The following is a 17,809-nucleotide window of genomic DNA, read 5'->3' as shown; positions in this document are numbered from 1 at the left end:
GCATGAATTATTGATCACATACAAGTACGGTAAATCCCCAACTCCTGTCTTTGGCTGAGTTTAACCAGACGACACACTTAAACCTCCAGACACATTTAACACATCTCCTGCCAGGACAAGGGAAAAAATAAACTGGAATTACTTTACTGAAGGGGGATGAACATTATTTCTCTCGTGAGTGATGATTCACCAAGTGAAGAAGTAGGCAGCCAGACATTCCAGTTTAGCCCTGATATTTAAGGATCACATTGGTGCTTCTTTTAGCCCTCAGGATGGATGGAGAAGGAAAAGGCTAAATGTATACGTTACCACAAAGTGATCTACTGTTAACAAAAGTAACACACTTCTAACGCCTCAATCTCTTTGTGAATTTGTGAGTTTTTGCGCACAAGATCAATAAAAAGGGAGTGGGAGTGACAGGCTAAATAATGGAGCGTATGTCCTTTTGTCCTGACATGAGCCTCTTGTTTCAGGAGGATAAAACGAGATGATAATAGAGGTGAGAAGGAGAACAGAGGAGTGAGTCACTGCAAAGCATCAGTTTTTCTGCATTTACATTAAAATGTGCAGGATGGAAATGGAGTTTGGTTTAAAACGAAACATCTGCTGACACCTAAGCTTAAAATATGAGCCTAAAACGGGGATGAAAAGCTGGTTCTTTTTTCTTTTTAAAAAAATAAATGAACAGACGAAACATTTTTGACCTTCTCACGCATGCAATGCAAAGTTTCCTTGTGTGTATCCATACAACACACACACACGATTCTGTATTCAAGGCCAGGGCTCCTCAGACTCCTTGAGGATATGGGGGTGGCAGGGCAATTTGATTGGCAGGACATGCTGGATCTTAACACAAGTCATAACAAACAGGGCTGATTGTTGTCGTTGTCTTGAGAGGAGGAAGGTAAAAACAGAGAAGGAGAGAGGAGCAGCAATGGATGCTGGGAGGGAGAGAGGAAGAGACGGATGGCCTGACAGGCCCAGACTCAAAGCGAACATAACATCTCCGCCGGGAGCAACAACCGCCACCATGCTCATCTTTCTTCCCCCCACCCGCTGCCCCCCGTCTCACTTGTACAGCTTTTACTCGCCTGTCAGTCTGTCTCGCTCCCAGTCCAGCCATTTGTGTCTGTTGGCCTCTCTTGTGGTTAGTCTTTTTCTTTCCTCTCCACCCTTCACTACTTTCTTCCTCCCATGCTTTTTGTCAACCCGTGAACCTCTTCTACACAGAGTATATATCGCCGTCTTCATGTGTCCCTTATCTGCTGTTCTTGTCCTAGCTCTGTCCTCTACCTCTCAGTTCTCCTTTCCCCTCTCTCCCTTTGTCCTCTGCGTCCTCACCCTGAAACCGTTCCCTCTCACATTTTTATTCTTTCACTGCAAACCTGTTTATATACAGAATGTATGTTCAGAAAAATCTGTTTTTAAAAAAAATGTCTGTTCGTATCTATTCTAGAACTTAATCCATTTCTTAATCTAATATGAATGGACACTAATGTAGAAAAGACGTGTAGAGGTACTAAAACATTTCTGCTTGTTTTAAATACATTTCTGTAGCAGTATGTTCCTTCATATTTTGACTGAAATGAAGCATCTCCCCACATACCAATGTTGTTGATCTATGTTAGTTGATGTCTTCCATTTTAACGCTGGCTCAGCAAAGCTGTCATGGTGCCAAAATAGTGATAGCTGTCCCAGTTGAATGTTAATTGTGAGGGCATAATATAGGTGGCATGCTTTGGGATTTGGGATGCAGCACTGGTCCAAAAATATGACTCACACACTGATTGGAAATGTTAGATACAGGGGAGACGTGGAAATGTGAACTATACAGTGAGTGGTGGACAGATTATTCCGATCTTTTAGTACATTCTAAAAATACCACAATGTAAAAATACTCCATTACCAGGTAAAGCCTGCATTAAATGTTAACTTGAAAAGTGCAGTAATACATTTTTCCAATTTTTTTTTATGGATCCAAATAAAATTAATTATCACCAGTGGAGTATTTCGCTACTAAAAAGCCAGATATTACCCTCAGGAGTTGGTGGAGAGCAAAACAGAGCTAAAAGGAGAGTGAATAAATAATGTAATAAAATTCATCGTAAGGCCAGAAACATGTCTCTGTGTCTGATGGATATGTAAAAAAGCCACTGTTTGCTAACACGTTTGCCATATCAACATTGTAAGGTGGTAAAACGTCAATGTTGTATTTACAGCTTGTTGCCCTGCTCCCAAGTGGCCAAAAAAATGGTAGAAGTCTGGCATTCAAAATTGTACTCACTGTAAGTGTTAGCAGCACAACGTAAAAATACTAATTGTGCAGAATGACCCCTTCTATATATACGTATATATACTATATATATATATATATATATATATATTTTTTATATATATATTAAAAGTACATGATTTGCCACTGACATGTATTGGAGTAGGCATTTAAAGTAGCATAACATGGAAATGCTTAAGGGTCAGTTTCTCTTCTGTCTCCTTCAAAAACACTCTGATAATCAGATAACCAACATATTTATAGAGATAAAAAGAACAAGGAAGCAAGTAGAAAACAACACACATGCTGTACAATGGCGACAAACAGTCACTGTAAAAGTTTGAACAAAAAAAATGGCATGTACGGCTTTGCCTGCTTTTTTCTTCCTCAGTGGCCTTCCCGTGTGCTGCTGTAGATTGGTCCACACAGTGCCCACTACAGTGTCGGAGAGCAATGTCAACTCCCGCTCGGAAGAGAGCGTGGCTGGCGCGAGTATGTACACATTAATTGTATCTATTAAAAATGTTTTAGACTGTTCAAATTTAAGGCCATAGTTTGTGGCAGTGTTGCACTGGATTTCTTGATTTTGTTCATGCTATTTTTTTCTACCCCTTCCATGTGACACGAGGCAAGAAATTTGACCTAGAACAGTGTCAGCTGTAGTGTAAGAGAGGAAATACTGAGCAAAAACACTTATCCTTGAGCGACCTACATCTATACACTTAAGCACTGCAGTTTGTTTCAGTGATAATAATAATCAGTAATAACTGAAGCCTGACTCTGTGGTGATGCACGAACAGAAACTTTTTCAATGCAGTGCTAGATAGTCCAGCTGTATAAAGAGAGAGGCCAGATGGGCTATGTGTATCCATCTGTCTTTACACATCCCCAACAATACACACCTCCTCTTCATCATTCCCTCCGTCGCCTTTACCTCTGCAGTACCTTTATTCACTGTCATTCATTCCCCACCCACTGCCTCTTTCCATCATGTCTAACGCCCTGCAAATCTGAAATCATACATACTGAGAAAGCACTAAAACGTCAATAACAATCATTTGTGGTCACTAGTCATGTATCCATTTCGTCTCCAGGAATTTAGGCACTATCAGTGGTTTTTGGAGGTCTTGATATCAATACAGGGACAAGGACCAGGTCTATGTGGTGGCTGTGCATTGTTCCTGAAGCAGCGAGGCATTCGGGAGTAGCTCAGCAGAGGTTAATGGCGGAGGGAAACTCCTTGTCATGGCTGCATTGTCTGAGGCGCTGGGACCCGCTTTCCTGTGGGCACCTCCTGAAAATTGCTTTCTGATAAAAATAGTGCTCAGCCGTGGACCTGGCCCACTTTATTAGCCGTGTGCTCTGGAAAAGCCTCCCGGGTAGAGAAATGGCAGTGGAGAGAGAGGGAGGAGTGATGTGTGGATGGTGGGAACGGGGGTTGTTGGCGTGGCGTTTTGAGATGTTGTAAAAGGCACACACACACAGCAAAAAATGAACCTGTATACACACATACACTCCCCTGTGCAATTTAGCCACCCTCCACATCCCCACAAACACACATGTGCAGCCAGGTATAAACAATCTGACAGAGGCAGGCAGACATAATTGGGCCGGACTCTGATACCCAGGACCAGTTCTGGCCAGACTCTCCGCAGTTAACAGGGGAAAGTTTGGCAAAGTAAAACTTTACTCTGCCGGATGACATTGTGGATCTACACTCAGAGGATGAACAAACACAGCTCCATTTGTGACCCAGTACTGAGAATCATTGGTGGGGAGGAAAGGAGGCAGAAATAAAAAAAACCTTTTCAAATACAATTTCAGGGGAGACAAACATAGCTACAGCATGTGTATCGATAGCATGTTGGGAAGCCTGAGGAAACATTTTTAATATACAGTGGTGTGAAAAAGTGTTTGCCCCGTTCCTGATTTCTTTTTTTTTTGCATGTTTGTCGCACTTAAATGTTTCAGATCATCAAACAAATTTAAATATTAGTCAAAGATAACACAAGTAAACTCAGTTTTTTAATGAAGGTTGTTATTATTAAGGGAAAACTAAATCCAAACCTACATGGCCCTGTGTGAAAAAGTGATTGCCCCCTAAACCTAATAACTGGTTGGGCCACCCTTAGCAGCAACAACTGTAATCAAGCATTTGCGATAACTTGCAATGAGTCTTTTACAGCGCTGTGGAGGAATTTTGGCCCACTCAACTTTGCAGAATTGTTGTAATTCAGCCACGTTGGAGGGTTTTCGAGCATGAACTGCCTTTTTAAAGTCATGCCACAGCATCTCAATAGGATTCAGGTCGGGACTTTGACTAGGCCACTCCAAAGTCTTCATTTTGTTCTTCAGCCATTCAGAGGTGGACTTGCTGGTGTGTTTTGGATCATTGTCCTGCTGCAGAACCCAAGTTCGCTTCAGCTTGAGGTTACGAACAGATGGCCGGACCAGCATTTTGTCTTTTGACTAATATTAAAATTTATTTGATCATCTGAAACATTTAAGTGTGACAAACATGCAAAAAAATAAGAAATCAGGAAGGGGGCAAACACTTTTTCACACCACTGTATAAGATGTAACAATTTTCCATATTTAATGCACACTGTTGTCCAGAGAGGTTTAAAATGAGTACAATAGAATGAGCTTTTATTACTTGCATTACATGCAAGCAAAACCATTACAAATCACTGTTGAAAAATAAATCCCTTTTATGATGTGACAACGCTATGGTTAGGGTTTGGTTAGGTTTAGGCACAAACATGGCTAGACTTGGTTAGGTTTAGGGAAATATCATGTTTTGGGTTTAAATAAGACGCCGTTTCGCGGGCATTGTATTCAAATGGTTGCAAAGTGCAATTTTAAAGTTAGATGTCTCCTCTGTCTGAGTATGAACTGCTTCTTTAAAAGAGGAAAGGTTTTTGCATACTGCATACAGTTATGAGACAGGAGGTATAAATATAAAGTACAAATACATATTTTGAATAAACTGTGTGAACTTATTGTCCCAACAAGCTTGCTAACAGTTAGCAAACTTGTTAGCTTGGACATCTTTTTCCCCTCTGCAATAAAACTCGTACGATCCCGAGAACAAAGTGCCAGGGGGAGTACACAGAAAGTACACAGAAAATAGAAAGAAGCCAAGGAAGCCATGTTTACTGAATAGTGCTAGCATGTACCGGCTGGCTATAGCAGTTAGGTTGCCACCTACAGTAGTTAACTACTTCTGCAAGTAGTCACTATGACAGTAAGCTTCTAGAAGACGGTGTAGTCTCTCATTCATCCAGGAGTGTTCTATCGTAGAAAAGGTTTCAGTCGTAGTCATCTGGACACTGTTTTCAGAATCAAGACGTTTTGGAAGTCATTCCCAATTTAGAATGACTTCCGGATGGGAGCAGAAACGTATTGATTCTGAAAACAGTGTCCAGATGACTATGACTGAAACCTTTTCTACGACAAGCTTCTAGAACCAAATATTTCACAACTTTCTAGTGTAAATGGACTTTACCCCTGATCGCTCTACTATACCTCCATGCTTATTCATTCCCTGATTGCCTTCCACTTCCATTTATCTCCCTTACCGGTTCTCCCATACCTCCAATTTGCTTGTTGTGCAGTCTTTCTCCCTCCCCTCCCTGCCTGTTCTCTGCACTGTTTGTGGCCTCTCCTAAGGTCTCCACTGGGGACTCCTTTAGAGATGCACAGAGGCACCGGCCGCTAAATAGGGAACACCTCTGCTCACATGACCAACCTCAGAGTGGAGGGAACGAGGGAGGGCAGGACCAGGGTAACAAGGGAAGGGAGATATGAGGAAGAGATGAGGAAGGAAAGGCAGGGCAATGGGTAAAGGAAAATGTGGGGCATCATGAAAGATGAGGAAGGGGAGGAGGCGGTGACATGAGACAGGATTTCATATCCACCTTAATATGCCGCAGCTAACACAATAGCCTTGCTGCTTTTTGACAAGAGTTACGACTGTCCCAGTGAGCTGACAGGGAAGAGCCCCATTCCGCATTCTGATCAGTCCATGAACACACACACAGGGTCACGTGCACACAAGACAGGGTTATTTATAGAGTTGTATGTGTAGGTACATTTTATATGATGATTTACAGTATTTCAAGCATAAATGGGTAAATTCAAGTAAACAAGCTTTTTACTGTAAATTATTGCCTATGAGTGGAGTTGTTCTATATAAATTTCATGCTGTGGAATTTTGCTGCTATGTCTGACAAAACCAGTTATTTGGAATGGATGGTCTTTGGTGATATAGAGTTACCACATCCATCATCTCTACGTTCTATAACAGCGAGCAGTTCCTTTTTCTGTGGAGACTGGCAGAGAGTGTGTGTGTGTGAGAGGGAGAGTGTATGCATATGGGGAAGGTCTCTTCAAGATATTATGCCCCGGTTTTCCTGCAGAGCTATTGTGAAGAGTAGGTCACAGGATTCATGCAGGGATGAGGTTATACTCGGAGAAGTTTTTTTTAAGGAATGTTCTCATTAACTTCCCTGTTAACTTATGAGAACAGACGCACCTAAGTCATGTTCTTTGTTTACTGATAGGCAACTGGCAATATCCAAAGTAGAGACTGACGTTAAATAATTACATGAATCAAAACAAATCAAACAGACTTCAATAATTACATGAATTGAAGTCTGTTTGATTTTTGGTGACCACGTGTTCATGTTGCATGCAGAGTCTCTTTTCGCCCACCACCTTCATTTTATACAGTATATATATATATCTTAGGAAACAGGTGAAGTTAATGATACAGTATGACATGGTAAGGTATTGGCCGAAAGTTCCAGGTGTCAGCTGTCTCCCACTGATGTGGGCAGGGGGGAGAGAGAGAGAGAGAGCAACCAGGATAGCTCCCTAACTGCAGCTGGATCAGCACCTTGGAGAGCGCCGCAGCTCAGTCCTTGTAAATAGTAGTTTGCCAAAATCACAATGTTTTTAAGATTCAAGATATTTTAAGAACACGATTATTTTGTCATAACACAGTCATCCTTATATTCAGTGTTTCTCACCAAAATGCATTGCATGTATACTTGATGCCTAAGCTCATGCATTTTCTTCCTCATGACACTTTTTCAATATTTTGTCTTCTTCCCTGCCTTTTGCTGGTGGATTGTTGCATTTCTTAGTGCGTTACTGCCACCAATTTTCACGCAGGCTTCACCCTCTCCAGTCTATATAGTCCTACTCTGCATCTTGTTTTACCTGCTTCATATTCTTCATATTCTTCATGTTTTAGGATGAGGATAATGTAAACTTGAAAATTAAAATGTAAATCTATAATAGCAATATAATTTTCCACATGTGTATGTGGAATTTGAATAAAAATTAAAATGCAATAATCCAATTTCCATACTTATATGGGTGTTCTATGACCACATTATAATGAAAATGGAAAAGACATTTAATATTCAAAGTCATAACCCGCTGTACAGTGGACAATATTCAAATGCAGTAAGAAAAACACGTAATACAGTACCATGACTTTAATTTGTTTATGGACGACGCAGGTACAGCCACATATGATAGTATATAAGTGTATACAGTATAAGCATGTAGTATATAAAAGTACTCCTTGGCCCCCACAACTCCTCACCACCACAGTCACACATTAGTGTCCCCTCATACACACACACAGACACACCTGACAGGTGGTAAACTGGCAATTAGTCTGTTCCCTCAACAAAGCTTTCAACACAGTCTTTTTCCAGTATGACCTGAGAGGACCGAGCTGCCTGCACACACACACACACACACACACACACACACACACACACACACTCCCCCACACACTCACATCTCGTCTTGCCTCCAACTCCTGTCCTCTGACCTTCCTCACCCGTCCATCGAATCAGAAACCGCTTGTCTCTTTTTCTTTGAATCAGCACTCTTGTTTCCTTTCCTCAGCTCTCCTTCCTTTCTCGCACTCTGATCGACCCCCCTTTGACACACACACACACACACACACACACACACACGCGCACACACAAAAACACACCTTCCTCCTCTGATGTAGCAGCAAAAGCGTGCAGACACATGTGGCCTTGAGGAAGGAATTGGGAAAAAATGTGAGGGATGGTGGAAGATGGAGAGGATAAGAAAAAAGAGAGCTAGAGAGAGAGGAAGGGAAGGGAAGACAAGAGAGGAGTAGAGAAGGAGAGATGAAAATGCTGTGTAGAGGTAAGGAAGGTTATCTCTGGTTCCCTTTGGAAAATCCCCAAACGCACAGCGAGGGTCTGGCAGTCAAGGTGAGAAGCAGAGGACATCCCTCCCTCCCTCTCTGCTGCTTTCCCCTTGTGCACCCGCCTGCACCCTCTCCAGCTGTTCTCATTACTGTGTGTGTGTGTGTGTGTGTCTGATTTAAGTCTCCACTCATTTGTCAAAGGGTTGTTTCACGCACGTGTCTTGTTTATTCATCCTTTTGTGCAGTCGGCTATCATCAATATGTGTGTTTGCATTTAAGTTTTTGGATGATTTTTCTGTTGCTTGCCTATGCGTGTGTGTGTGTGTGTGTGTGTGTGTGTGTGTGAGCTGCCATTTGGTGTATATGTGTCTGTGTGTGTGTTTTCTGAATGTTTTGAGCGCATCAGCCCTGGTCGAGCTCCAGCGCTCCTCAGGGCATCCCTGTAAATGCCAGAATGTTGGCGCAGACGATGACTCCTCTCTGCCTGAACTGCTTAAAACTTTGTTCTCTTCTCTGTCAGTCAGCAACTCACAGACACTCAAGCGAGTTCACAAGAGCACTGCGAGGCCAAGAGGTGGAAATCCGAGAGAAAAAAGACCTTTAAAGTCAGCGGTTAGGTTGTTGTGAGGTCTGTTTGATTCGTAGTGAGCCGGGAGGACTGTCGGATGATTCAAGAATCACTGTTGTTTAACTTTTCATCCTAGATACATAGTACGTAACCAACATCTTTGTTTAAAGGCAACAAAATCTGTGACATTTGAAGCTTGAGTTTCACTATCACCGCTCATGCTCACTATCCAGTTCTATTGTATTCCGCACACCTTGAGGCTCAAAGTTGATTCTTGACCTTGGAAACAGCAGTTGACAAAACAATCCCACCTTCCGGTTCATTTGGTAGCTGTTCTGGAGCTTTCGATCATGTCACATGATCTTCATCAGCAGATGGAGTTTGCTCAGCTTTAGAACAATTCTTTTTTTTCCCTGAGCATTTTAAAGCTGCTAGAATTGATATTTGTATAAGTTAACAATGGATCAAATGACTTTCCACGTGAAAGGGGTCCCTCATTGTGAGGAACCCATAAAGAATTAACATCCAACGCTGCAGGTCCCCTCAGCTCTACAGAGCATTTAGCGTCTTTGAGCTCATTGTTTTGCTTTTATGACCCACATATTTAATGTTTTGGTTCCGCTCTCATCAGCATCGTTTTCGGAAGCAGCAGGCAGCTGTTTCAGTGAAAATGCTCTAAAAACCTGCCGTACACTACCTGTCCAGCACCAAATAGCAGACAGACAAATGAGTGACTAGCTAGTGAACATAGAGGAGGAATTAGCAGCTAAAGAGCCAGATATTTCCCTCATGAGTTGGTGGAGAGCAAAGCAGAGCCAGAAGGAAACAGTTAATGATCTCATACCAACATTTCTTGAGCTCTTTTTCTTACCAGGAAATGACAGAACACCAAATGTAAAAGCTTTCATGAATGTAAGTTCATTTTACCTGACTTCTGCCCATATGATCTCATCAAGAATAAATCACAAAACACAGTATTTCAAAGTAAGGTGAGTGATTCAAGACATTTGTGTCTCTAGAATATATCTTGAAATTTAATTACCTGAAATTTGTATTAAATCCAGCAACATTATCTCCTCAACTGCTATGTGCTAATTTGACTAAAAATGGTCTTAAAGGCACAATCCCTTATATAAATGTAAACATTGGGGTCACCCACCACCAAAACTGCATGAATCCTGTGACCACCAAAACTGGGTTAGAGCCTGCCACTCCCAAAATGATTGATAGGTCATTTAATGCAGAATAACACATACCAGCTAAGTCTAAGGTATTGTTTTCTGATGCTGTCAAATGTTTGTTTACATCTGTCATTATTGTAAACACTGCCATAAGTTTCAGATATAATCAGTTCTGATCATATCTGAAATCTGTCTGACTGTCTGTCTCTAAAACACTTATGGGGCCTTTTAAATGAACTTGAATATGAACTACAATCCTTCGCCCTTCTTGTCATTTTTGCAGCCTACAGTAGTACAGCAGACTCACACACAGCCACAGTGAAGATGACTCCATCCCTTTTTCCCGAGTGAGGCATCTATTTGAAAATCTGTGAAAAAACAGCACTGCTTGCCAGTTATAGTCAACCAGAAAAAATGTTTCTTTTAAAACTCAAATGAACAGACTGTTTGCTGGTGCTACTTGACAAAGTTGCTTTGAATGACAGCGGTTGTTTTTCACTTGATGATTGTATATGTTGGTGTTTTTTAGCACTTGCCGGCTAGTTTATCCACCTGAGAATACAATGGCTGGCTTGGAAATGAAAGTTCTTATGTAGACCGAGTTTTCTAAATGCTAAGTGATGGTTTCTACAAAGAATTTGAAAGAGCAGTGCTGATGATAACACTACAGAGAATGCCAGCGGGGCTACATGTTCTGCATAAATTAATAAATGATAATTACTCCTATCTTTAGACAATTATTTTGCAAGCTCCTGTGATGCTTCCTCAGCTGTTTGTCCTCAATTAAAGTTGTTTTTTTCTGCTCATTTGCTCAGATAATAATCAGCTTTGCTGGTAAACAGGCTAACTTTGCTCTGTGTGCTTTTAGTGCTGATTCTTATCATTCCGACAGGAGTGGCATCTGCAGGTAAATATTTCATTATTCACTATAGAGGGACAGAAACACCCCACTTTAGTTCACTGTTAGGTTTATCCTCAGCCAAAATCCTGTATCCCCACTGCTTCATTGTTTTGATTACATTTTTTGCTCATAGCTTTATTAACCAATGATTTAACGCTAAATGACACTCACAGCTGTAGCATAACATCAAATGGCACTGATATCAACTTATCTCAGATCTTCAGATGTTCTCATTGTATAGTTATGATGACAAGTCTTCACATATAATTGCATCATACACAAATCTCTTTTTGGGGCCATTAAAGATGACTTCCTGTGTCGTGTCACGAACTTAAAGTACTTCTGCCTACAGTACCATAAAAAACCCACTAAGGCAAGTGCTTTTTGGATGGAAGAAAACAGCTCTCACTTCATGATCAATCCAATATATTTTTATAACCAGAGCCGTCCCTTTAAACTTTTTTTTTCCTGCAGGATATTTTAACGACGGTTTCTTTTTTATTGGATTGTGAAATGAAGAGACAGGAGGGACAGGGCAGAGACAGGCAGGCTGAAGATGTGATCTGACAGACAGTCGCTTGGCTGACCTTTTGACCTTCATCATGACAAACAAATAAATGAAGTGGAGTAAAAAGTAAAACATTTCCCTCTAAAATGTTGCAGATTAGAAGTATAAAGTAGCATGAAATGGGAATACTCTAGTAAACTTATACTTATACCCCAATATGGCACTTAAGGACAGTACTTGAGTAAATGTACTTTGTTACATTCCACCACTGCATGCAAATTATTTAGCTCCGAAATGCTTGTGTCACAGGAATAACACCACACCTTTTGCTTTTAAAAGTTATTGCGTTTATTTAAAAATAATAAAGGAGAAAAAAACAAAAACAAACAATCATCATCATTATTAATCATTTCTGTAAATGTACTATACCAACTAACGACTCTATTTTAAAAAAAGTAAAATGGCATTTCATTTGGAGAAGGCTGAATCATGATTTGTTTAGGACTCGAAAACACAAAGATTAGCACTTCGACATGACTTGGGACTTGTTGGTCTTCTTGACCATGGACTTACCTCTCCTAACTTGACTCAGGACTTAATAACAATGATATGAGACTTACTTTGGACTTGCAGTTCAATGACATTGTTCCACCTCTGCCTCATTTTAAGCTTATTAGCCTAAATATTTTTCTATCCGATCGATTGCGCACATTGGCACTGACCTACAAAAGCTCATTTTGCTTGAATGAGGCCATCCGACCTCCCAGTGTGCATTCGGTGCTGTTTCAGCTGTGACAGGAAAGCCAGTATTGATCTGTTGTAGCTGCTGACGAATGTAACTGCAAACATCATTTACTGAAAGCTGTAAAAATGTAACGCATCTCGTGTATTTCTCTAGGCATGTACAGTACAAACACACATGGGAGCAAACACACACACACAGGCCCGCCCATACATGTGCCCTTTCGACCTGTGAAATACATTTGTCCTCTGGGAGGCGGCGTCTACGACTTAAAGCAGATTAACCTGTGGGTACCCCGTCGCAGCTTGTAAATCGTTTTAAGTTCTTCACGCTCAGTTGCGTCGCGGGTCCAATCAAAGCCTAATCCAGTTTTTTTTTTTCTTCTAATGCCTATTGACTTTCCACAGAGGTCTTACATAGAATCAGTTCCCCAGCTGAGCGCATGGGAAGCTCAATGGTTAATGGCAGCCATGTGCCTGCGAATGGGACTGAATAATGTCTTTAGTCAGCGGATGGAAATGAGACAAGGGTGTATGTGTCATTACTGGAGAATATTCCTACTGTACTTCCTCTGTGCCTCTGCCCTCATGTCGTCTTTTTCCCATTTCATTTTTTTCCTCTTCTTTCTCTTGTTTCATCTTGTCCCCTCTTTGCTGCTGCCGCTCCCTTTCTTTCCCTCCATCCCTCTCTTTCTCTCTTCTGTCCGTGGGAGTGAATGATGAGGGAGGCAACCGGTCCATCCGTCACTGCTGATGTTGTGTGTGTGTGTGTGTGTTTGTGTATGCATGTCATCTGGCGCCAGGGTGGCCTCCCACTGATGTAAGAGGGATCTGTCATGTCTCTATGTCACAACAGCAGACACGCATGAGTGGATGTACATACACCTACATGTTTTTTACTGTCTCCATATTCTTGTTTCCTCTTTCTTTTTCTATTCTGGCAAATATTTTGAGGTGACACTGCTGAGTGGTCTCCACATATGCTGAAAAGCTGTAGATATGCATCATGGCCAAATGAAAGTTTGTGAAATGAGGACCTTAATATCTTTCTAAAGTCAGTTAAAAACAGCTTTTGGAGCTGCTAATAGGCCCTAGGTTCAACTCCAGGCAATGATATATTGCATTATTGTTGCATTAGGTTTGCATTCATCTCTCCATCCATAATCATATAATGCAACATAATGGGTTGTTTCAGCAAATTCTACTCACTAAAATATACAAAACAACATGGAGTAGCAGTGCAGAAAGAAATCCTTGTGTGGATATGTGGCTGTTGTACGACTCGAATGGTTTTTAGCGTGCTAAAAGAGGCCTTTTGGGTAGAGCTGAGCATTATGGAGTGGCAAGCGGACAAGTTAATTTTGGAGCATCAACGGCAGCAGGGGCAGGGACAGGACTGCCTGTGTGTTTGGAGCAGCCCCTGCTGAACACAAGAGGAACTGTAGCAGTGATACTGAAGTCTTGTTTGTCTTTCAGATAAGGGGAATGAGGGTTATTGGACTCAGGTGACAGTTAGCTTTCAATGTGTTTGTTTAGGGGAGGCTCTACTTCAGTGTCTTCTTGTTAGACGTCAGAGGTGAAGAGGTGTAAAGAAGTCGGCCCTTTTCTCCGTTTTTATAATTTATAGAGGAAATGATCAGACTGAAATCACCCTGAAGTCTAGTCAGACTTGACGCTGTGCAGACAGATGTGCATCTGTCCCCCGTGTGTCTGCTGGGTGAATAATGTGTCTCTATAAATGACTGCTTAATAGTGTGTTATCCTATAAAGCAACATTGCTGATGGCACCCTGAGTGTGTGTTTGTGACTAAGTACATGTGGTTGGCTTCTGGCCAGGACAAAAGTGAAGAAGGACTGATTTAATTAGAATACATTTTTGATAAGTGATAGTTGAAATGTCCTACACGGTAGTAGTTTGTTTTTTTTAAATATTTACAAATGCCAGATAATATAAAGTATAATGATGAAAGGTTTTGGGAACATTTAGGCCATTCTTCTGACAGTGCAAACACAAACAGAAACTGATCAAATGAACTCGCTGTATGCCTTGCAGAGGTGAGTGTGCTCATGCAATCATAAGTCTCGTAAGTCTTTCCTTTCGTTTTCCTGCTGGGGGATTCAGTGAGTGTGGCGCCATGCTAAGCATTACACTGAGTTAAATTACATGAAATATTAACAGTGTTTTTACAAGAGGAAATCATGAATTAATGATTTTTCCGAAAACAGAACAGATTTTAGCTCATGTTTGTTGCTTGCCTTATTGTGTTTACTTGACTGCAGGTCATATTTGACCTCCTAGCATGTAATATTTAAACATGGATTTGAATTGTGATGCAAGCTATTGTCAGCCATCTTATTACGCATAATCACTCTGAGGGCAACAAGTGTTGTAATATTGTATTGTATTGAGTGGCCATAGTTTAATGAGACCAAATCTGCTCAACTCCTGTGTGGGGAAGTGTTAAGTCTTTCTGTTTATTTGCTGTCAACACTGTAGACACAGATACAGACATAGGATTTTATAGGTTCATGTAAAGAGACGTTGCAAAAACACAACCATTGGTAATATTAATGTGGCGCTACAAACCGACAAAAAAAAAAAGCGCAATGTTTAAGATGTGAATCGCGGCTGTGATGAAACATTATTGGGTTAATTTGTGACTGTGAATATGAGATGCTTTACATGTGTTTCCTTGGTATCAGCATATATTGACAGTGGAAGATAAGTGGTTAAAAAATTAAAACACAGAAAGTAGTTTTTGATATTGTCATTGTCAACAGATATACAAGCAGATGGAATATTTAGCCTCTTTGATTTCTTTGACAAAATTGCGTGTTTTCTAAATGTTCTTAGTTACTTTCCACCTACACCACTGGTCCTGCCAATGTGACCTTTTTTATCTTGTGAAAGGACACAAAAATTTGACCTTTGCCATATATACTCTTCTAGGAAAAAGTGTAAATGGCCACTCACATTTGTATCTTTAATCCAAAAATCTGACTTTGCCTGGTGGTAAAAATCCATCCTCTATCTTTCCTCTGTAGCTAGCTCCCAGGATGATAATGGCTAATCGAAAAGACCTCCTTCCACACAAATACTCCCTACACATTACTCATATGGCTAGATTCAGTTAAATTCACGTAATTAATCAATTAATGAACTTGAGCATGTCTGTCGGGGGGGGTAAGCTGGTATTCAGGCTGTACAAAGCAGTCTTTAATCCTGGGTCCCCCAGTCCACACACACACACAGAAGATGAGACACAACACACTGCAGTGCAAACACGGTTAATGATAGCAATCTGATTACACCTTCCAAGAGACTCCAGACCTTTGGATTTCGCTCTGTGCTATTAGAGCTAAGTTAATGGGTGGGTGAGGAAATGAATGGCTGTCTAAGTGAATGGATGTGTAATTAAAGAATGGGCAATACAGTCAATGTAATTAGCTTGCTTATATGCGGTACAATGGATATAGGCAGGCGTTAAGGCCCTGCGCCTGAGGTGGCAGACAAGCAGAGAGAGAGAGAGAGAGAGAGAGAGAGAGAGAGAGAGAGAGAAGAGATAGCAGACGGAGAGCAGAAGGATGAGAGGGTGAGAAGGGTGAGTGAGAAATGAAAGAGATAGAGAGAGCGCAAACTCCTTATTCAGGCCTTTTCTGCTCACCCGTCACATCAAGGCTCCAAATCAATCCTGCAAATTGGTTTGTTCCTCAACAAGGTTACCAAATGACGGAGGGATGGGGGGGTGAAGTGGAGAAGGAGAGGCAGAATATGAGATAGAGAGAGGGAATATGTGAGAGCTGTAACGAGAGGGAGGGGGGTTGAGGAGGGTGGGGGATGTCCCGATGTTGACTTATTGTCTAATGCAGAGCTATGCGTGTCTGTGTGTGTGTGTGTGTGTGTATGTGTGTGTGAGAGAGAGAGCTGAAGGCCGACAGTGGGGTCGTTAAGCTATGGAGGGGGTGAAGGATCTGGTTGATTGTGGTTTGTTACAGGTAAACCGAACCGGCTGAGTTATGGCATCCCAGCTCTGGAACCCCCTTTGTCCATGTGGCAAATAGATGCGTGCGCATGTTGGAATGAGTTTGTCCATGTGTGTGCGTGTGCGTGTGTGTGTGTGTGTGTGTGTGTGTGTGTGTGCAGTCTGTCGATGCAGCCACAGATGCTCCTGTAACCCTGTCACGATGAAATGTGGGGCCCATTTCCTCCCGTTCCGAGCTGAGCCAGTGGAATTGGAGAGTAAATATATAAATAATAGAGCAGATAGAAAATGGCAGACACTCCAAATGTGTTATTCTTCTCCGCTGACCTGATGTGTGTGCTTCTGTCTCTGTGTGTGTGTATGTGTGTGTGTGTGTCTTTCAGGAACACTTCACGCCGGAATGTAAGTTTAAGGAGTGTGTGTTTGAGAACTACTACGTCACCTACTCGTCCATCCTGTACAGACAGACGCAGTCGGGTCGGGCGTGGTACATTGGTATCAACCGAGATGGACAGGTCATGAAAGGAAACCGTGTCAAGAAGACAAAGGGAGCTGCGCACTTCCTGCCCAAACTCATTGAAGGTACTAGAGATTAATATACTGTACAAGCTGTTCCAGAGGCAGGGACCAGTGAGTGTATTATTCTGCAAGATGCTCAGTGCTTTTATTTTGTCACCACCAGTGCAGTGAAGTCTCTGCCCTTAAATGTTCTTTGGAAGAAGTATGAATTGTAGTACCACTCTTTTTTTCACCTGGTCAACCATGGTAGCTAATGCTGCCTGTGCTACTTCTTTTTTTCCCCCCTGTTTATTCCAAACATTCTGGAAATATAAAACACATCACTTCCTGTATGTCAAAGAATTTTTGCCAAGAAAGTCAAGTCAGCATCAAATGTTTAGAACTTGCTATATGTTCAGTCATCATTGTGTTACATAAAACCAGGCATTGATTTAAGCATCAAAGTTAAATCTTGACCTTGAAAATAGTAATTGGAAAAAATAGGCTGACATATTACTTCACCACTTGAACGCCTGTGTGCAAAAAACATTTATAAATTGTAATTACTTGTTTCCTACTAAAAATTACATGCTGTACAGTATTTACACTACTTTATGATAATGATCTTTACTATAAGTTATAGTATTTACAGAGTGTGAACAAAATAATGTAATCACCTAAAGAATACACCTCATTTACCATTGCAAACATTGTGAGGTAAGTCATATTACAGTAGGTTAGGTTAGTTATTTACTTTAAACTCTTTTTTAAGTTTCCATATCTAATCCAATATTTAGGGAGCTGCAGGATAGAAGAGGAAGTAGGGGGGAAAGACAGAGATAATATTGCTCCCAAACCTTAATTTTAACTGACCAGGCATTGTTTTGAAACAGTAGCTTATTCACACATCCAGTAGAGCAACATTATCATTAATTTGAAGTTGTGTTTCTGT

At 41.2% G+C, this 17,809-nt stretch overlaps 1 protein-coding gene across 4 annotated transcripts in view; it reads left to right on the top strand.

The window, feature by feature from the left end:
* fgf11a (fibroblast growth factor 11a) overlaps positions 1-17,809 on the top strand; it is a 99,525-nt gene that overhangs the window by 73,298 nt on the left and 8,418 nt on the right. For all 4 annotated transcript variants that reach the window (XM_044184821.1, XM_044184822.1, XM_044184823.1 and 1 more), the window contains one exon: positions 16,743-16,941. In XM_044184821.1, the coding sequence (XP_044040756.1) occupies positions 16,743-16,941 (199 nt within the window). The remainder of the gene's footprint in view (positions 1-16,742; positions 16,942-17,809) is intronic.

Source organism: Siniperca chuatsi, linkage group LG22 (genome assembly GCF_020085105.1).
Source record: "Siniperca chuatsi isolate FFG_IHB_CAS linkage group LG22, ASM2008510v1, whole genome shotgun sequence".
In the NCBI taxonomy this organism is placed as follows: Eukaryota; Metazoa; Chordata; class Actinopteri; order Centrarchiformes; family Sinipercidae; genus Siniperca; species Siniperca chuatsi.
This window is presented reverse-complemented; position numbering and strand designations above follow the sequence as displayed.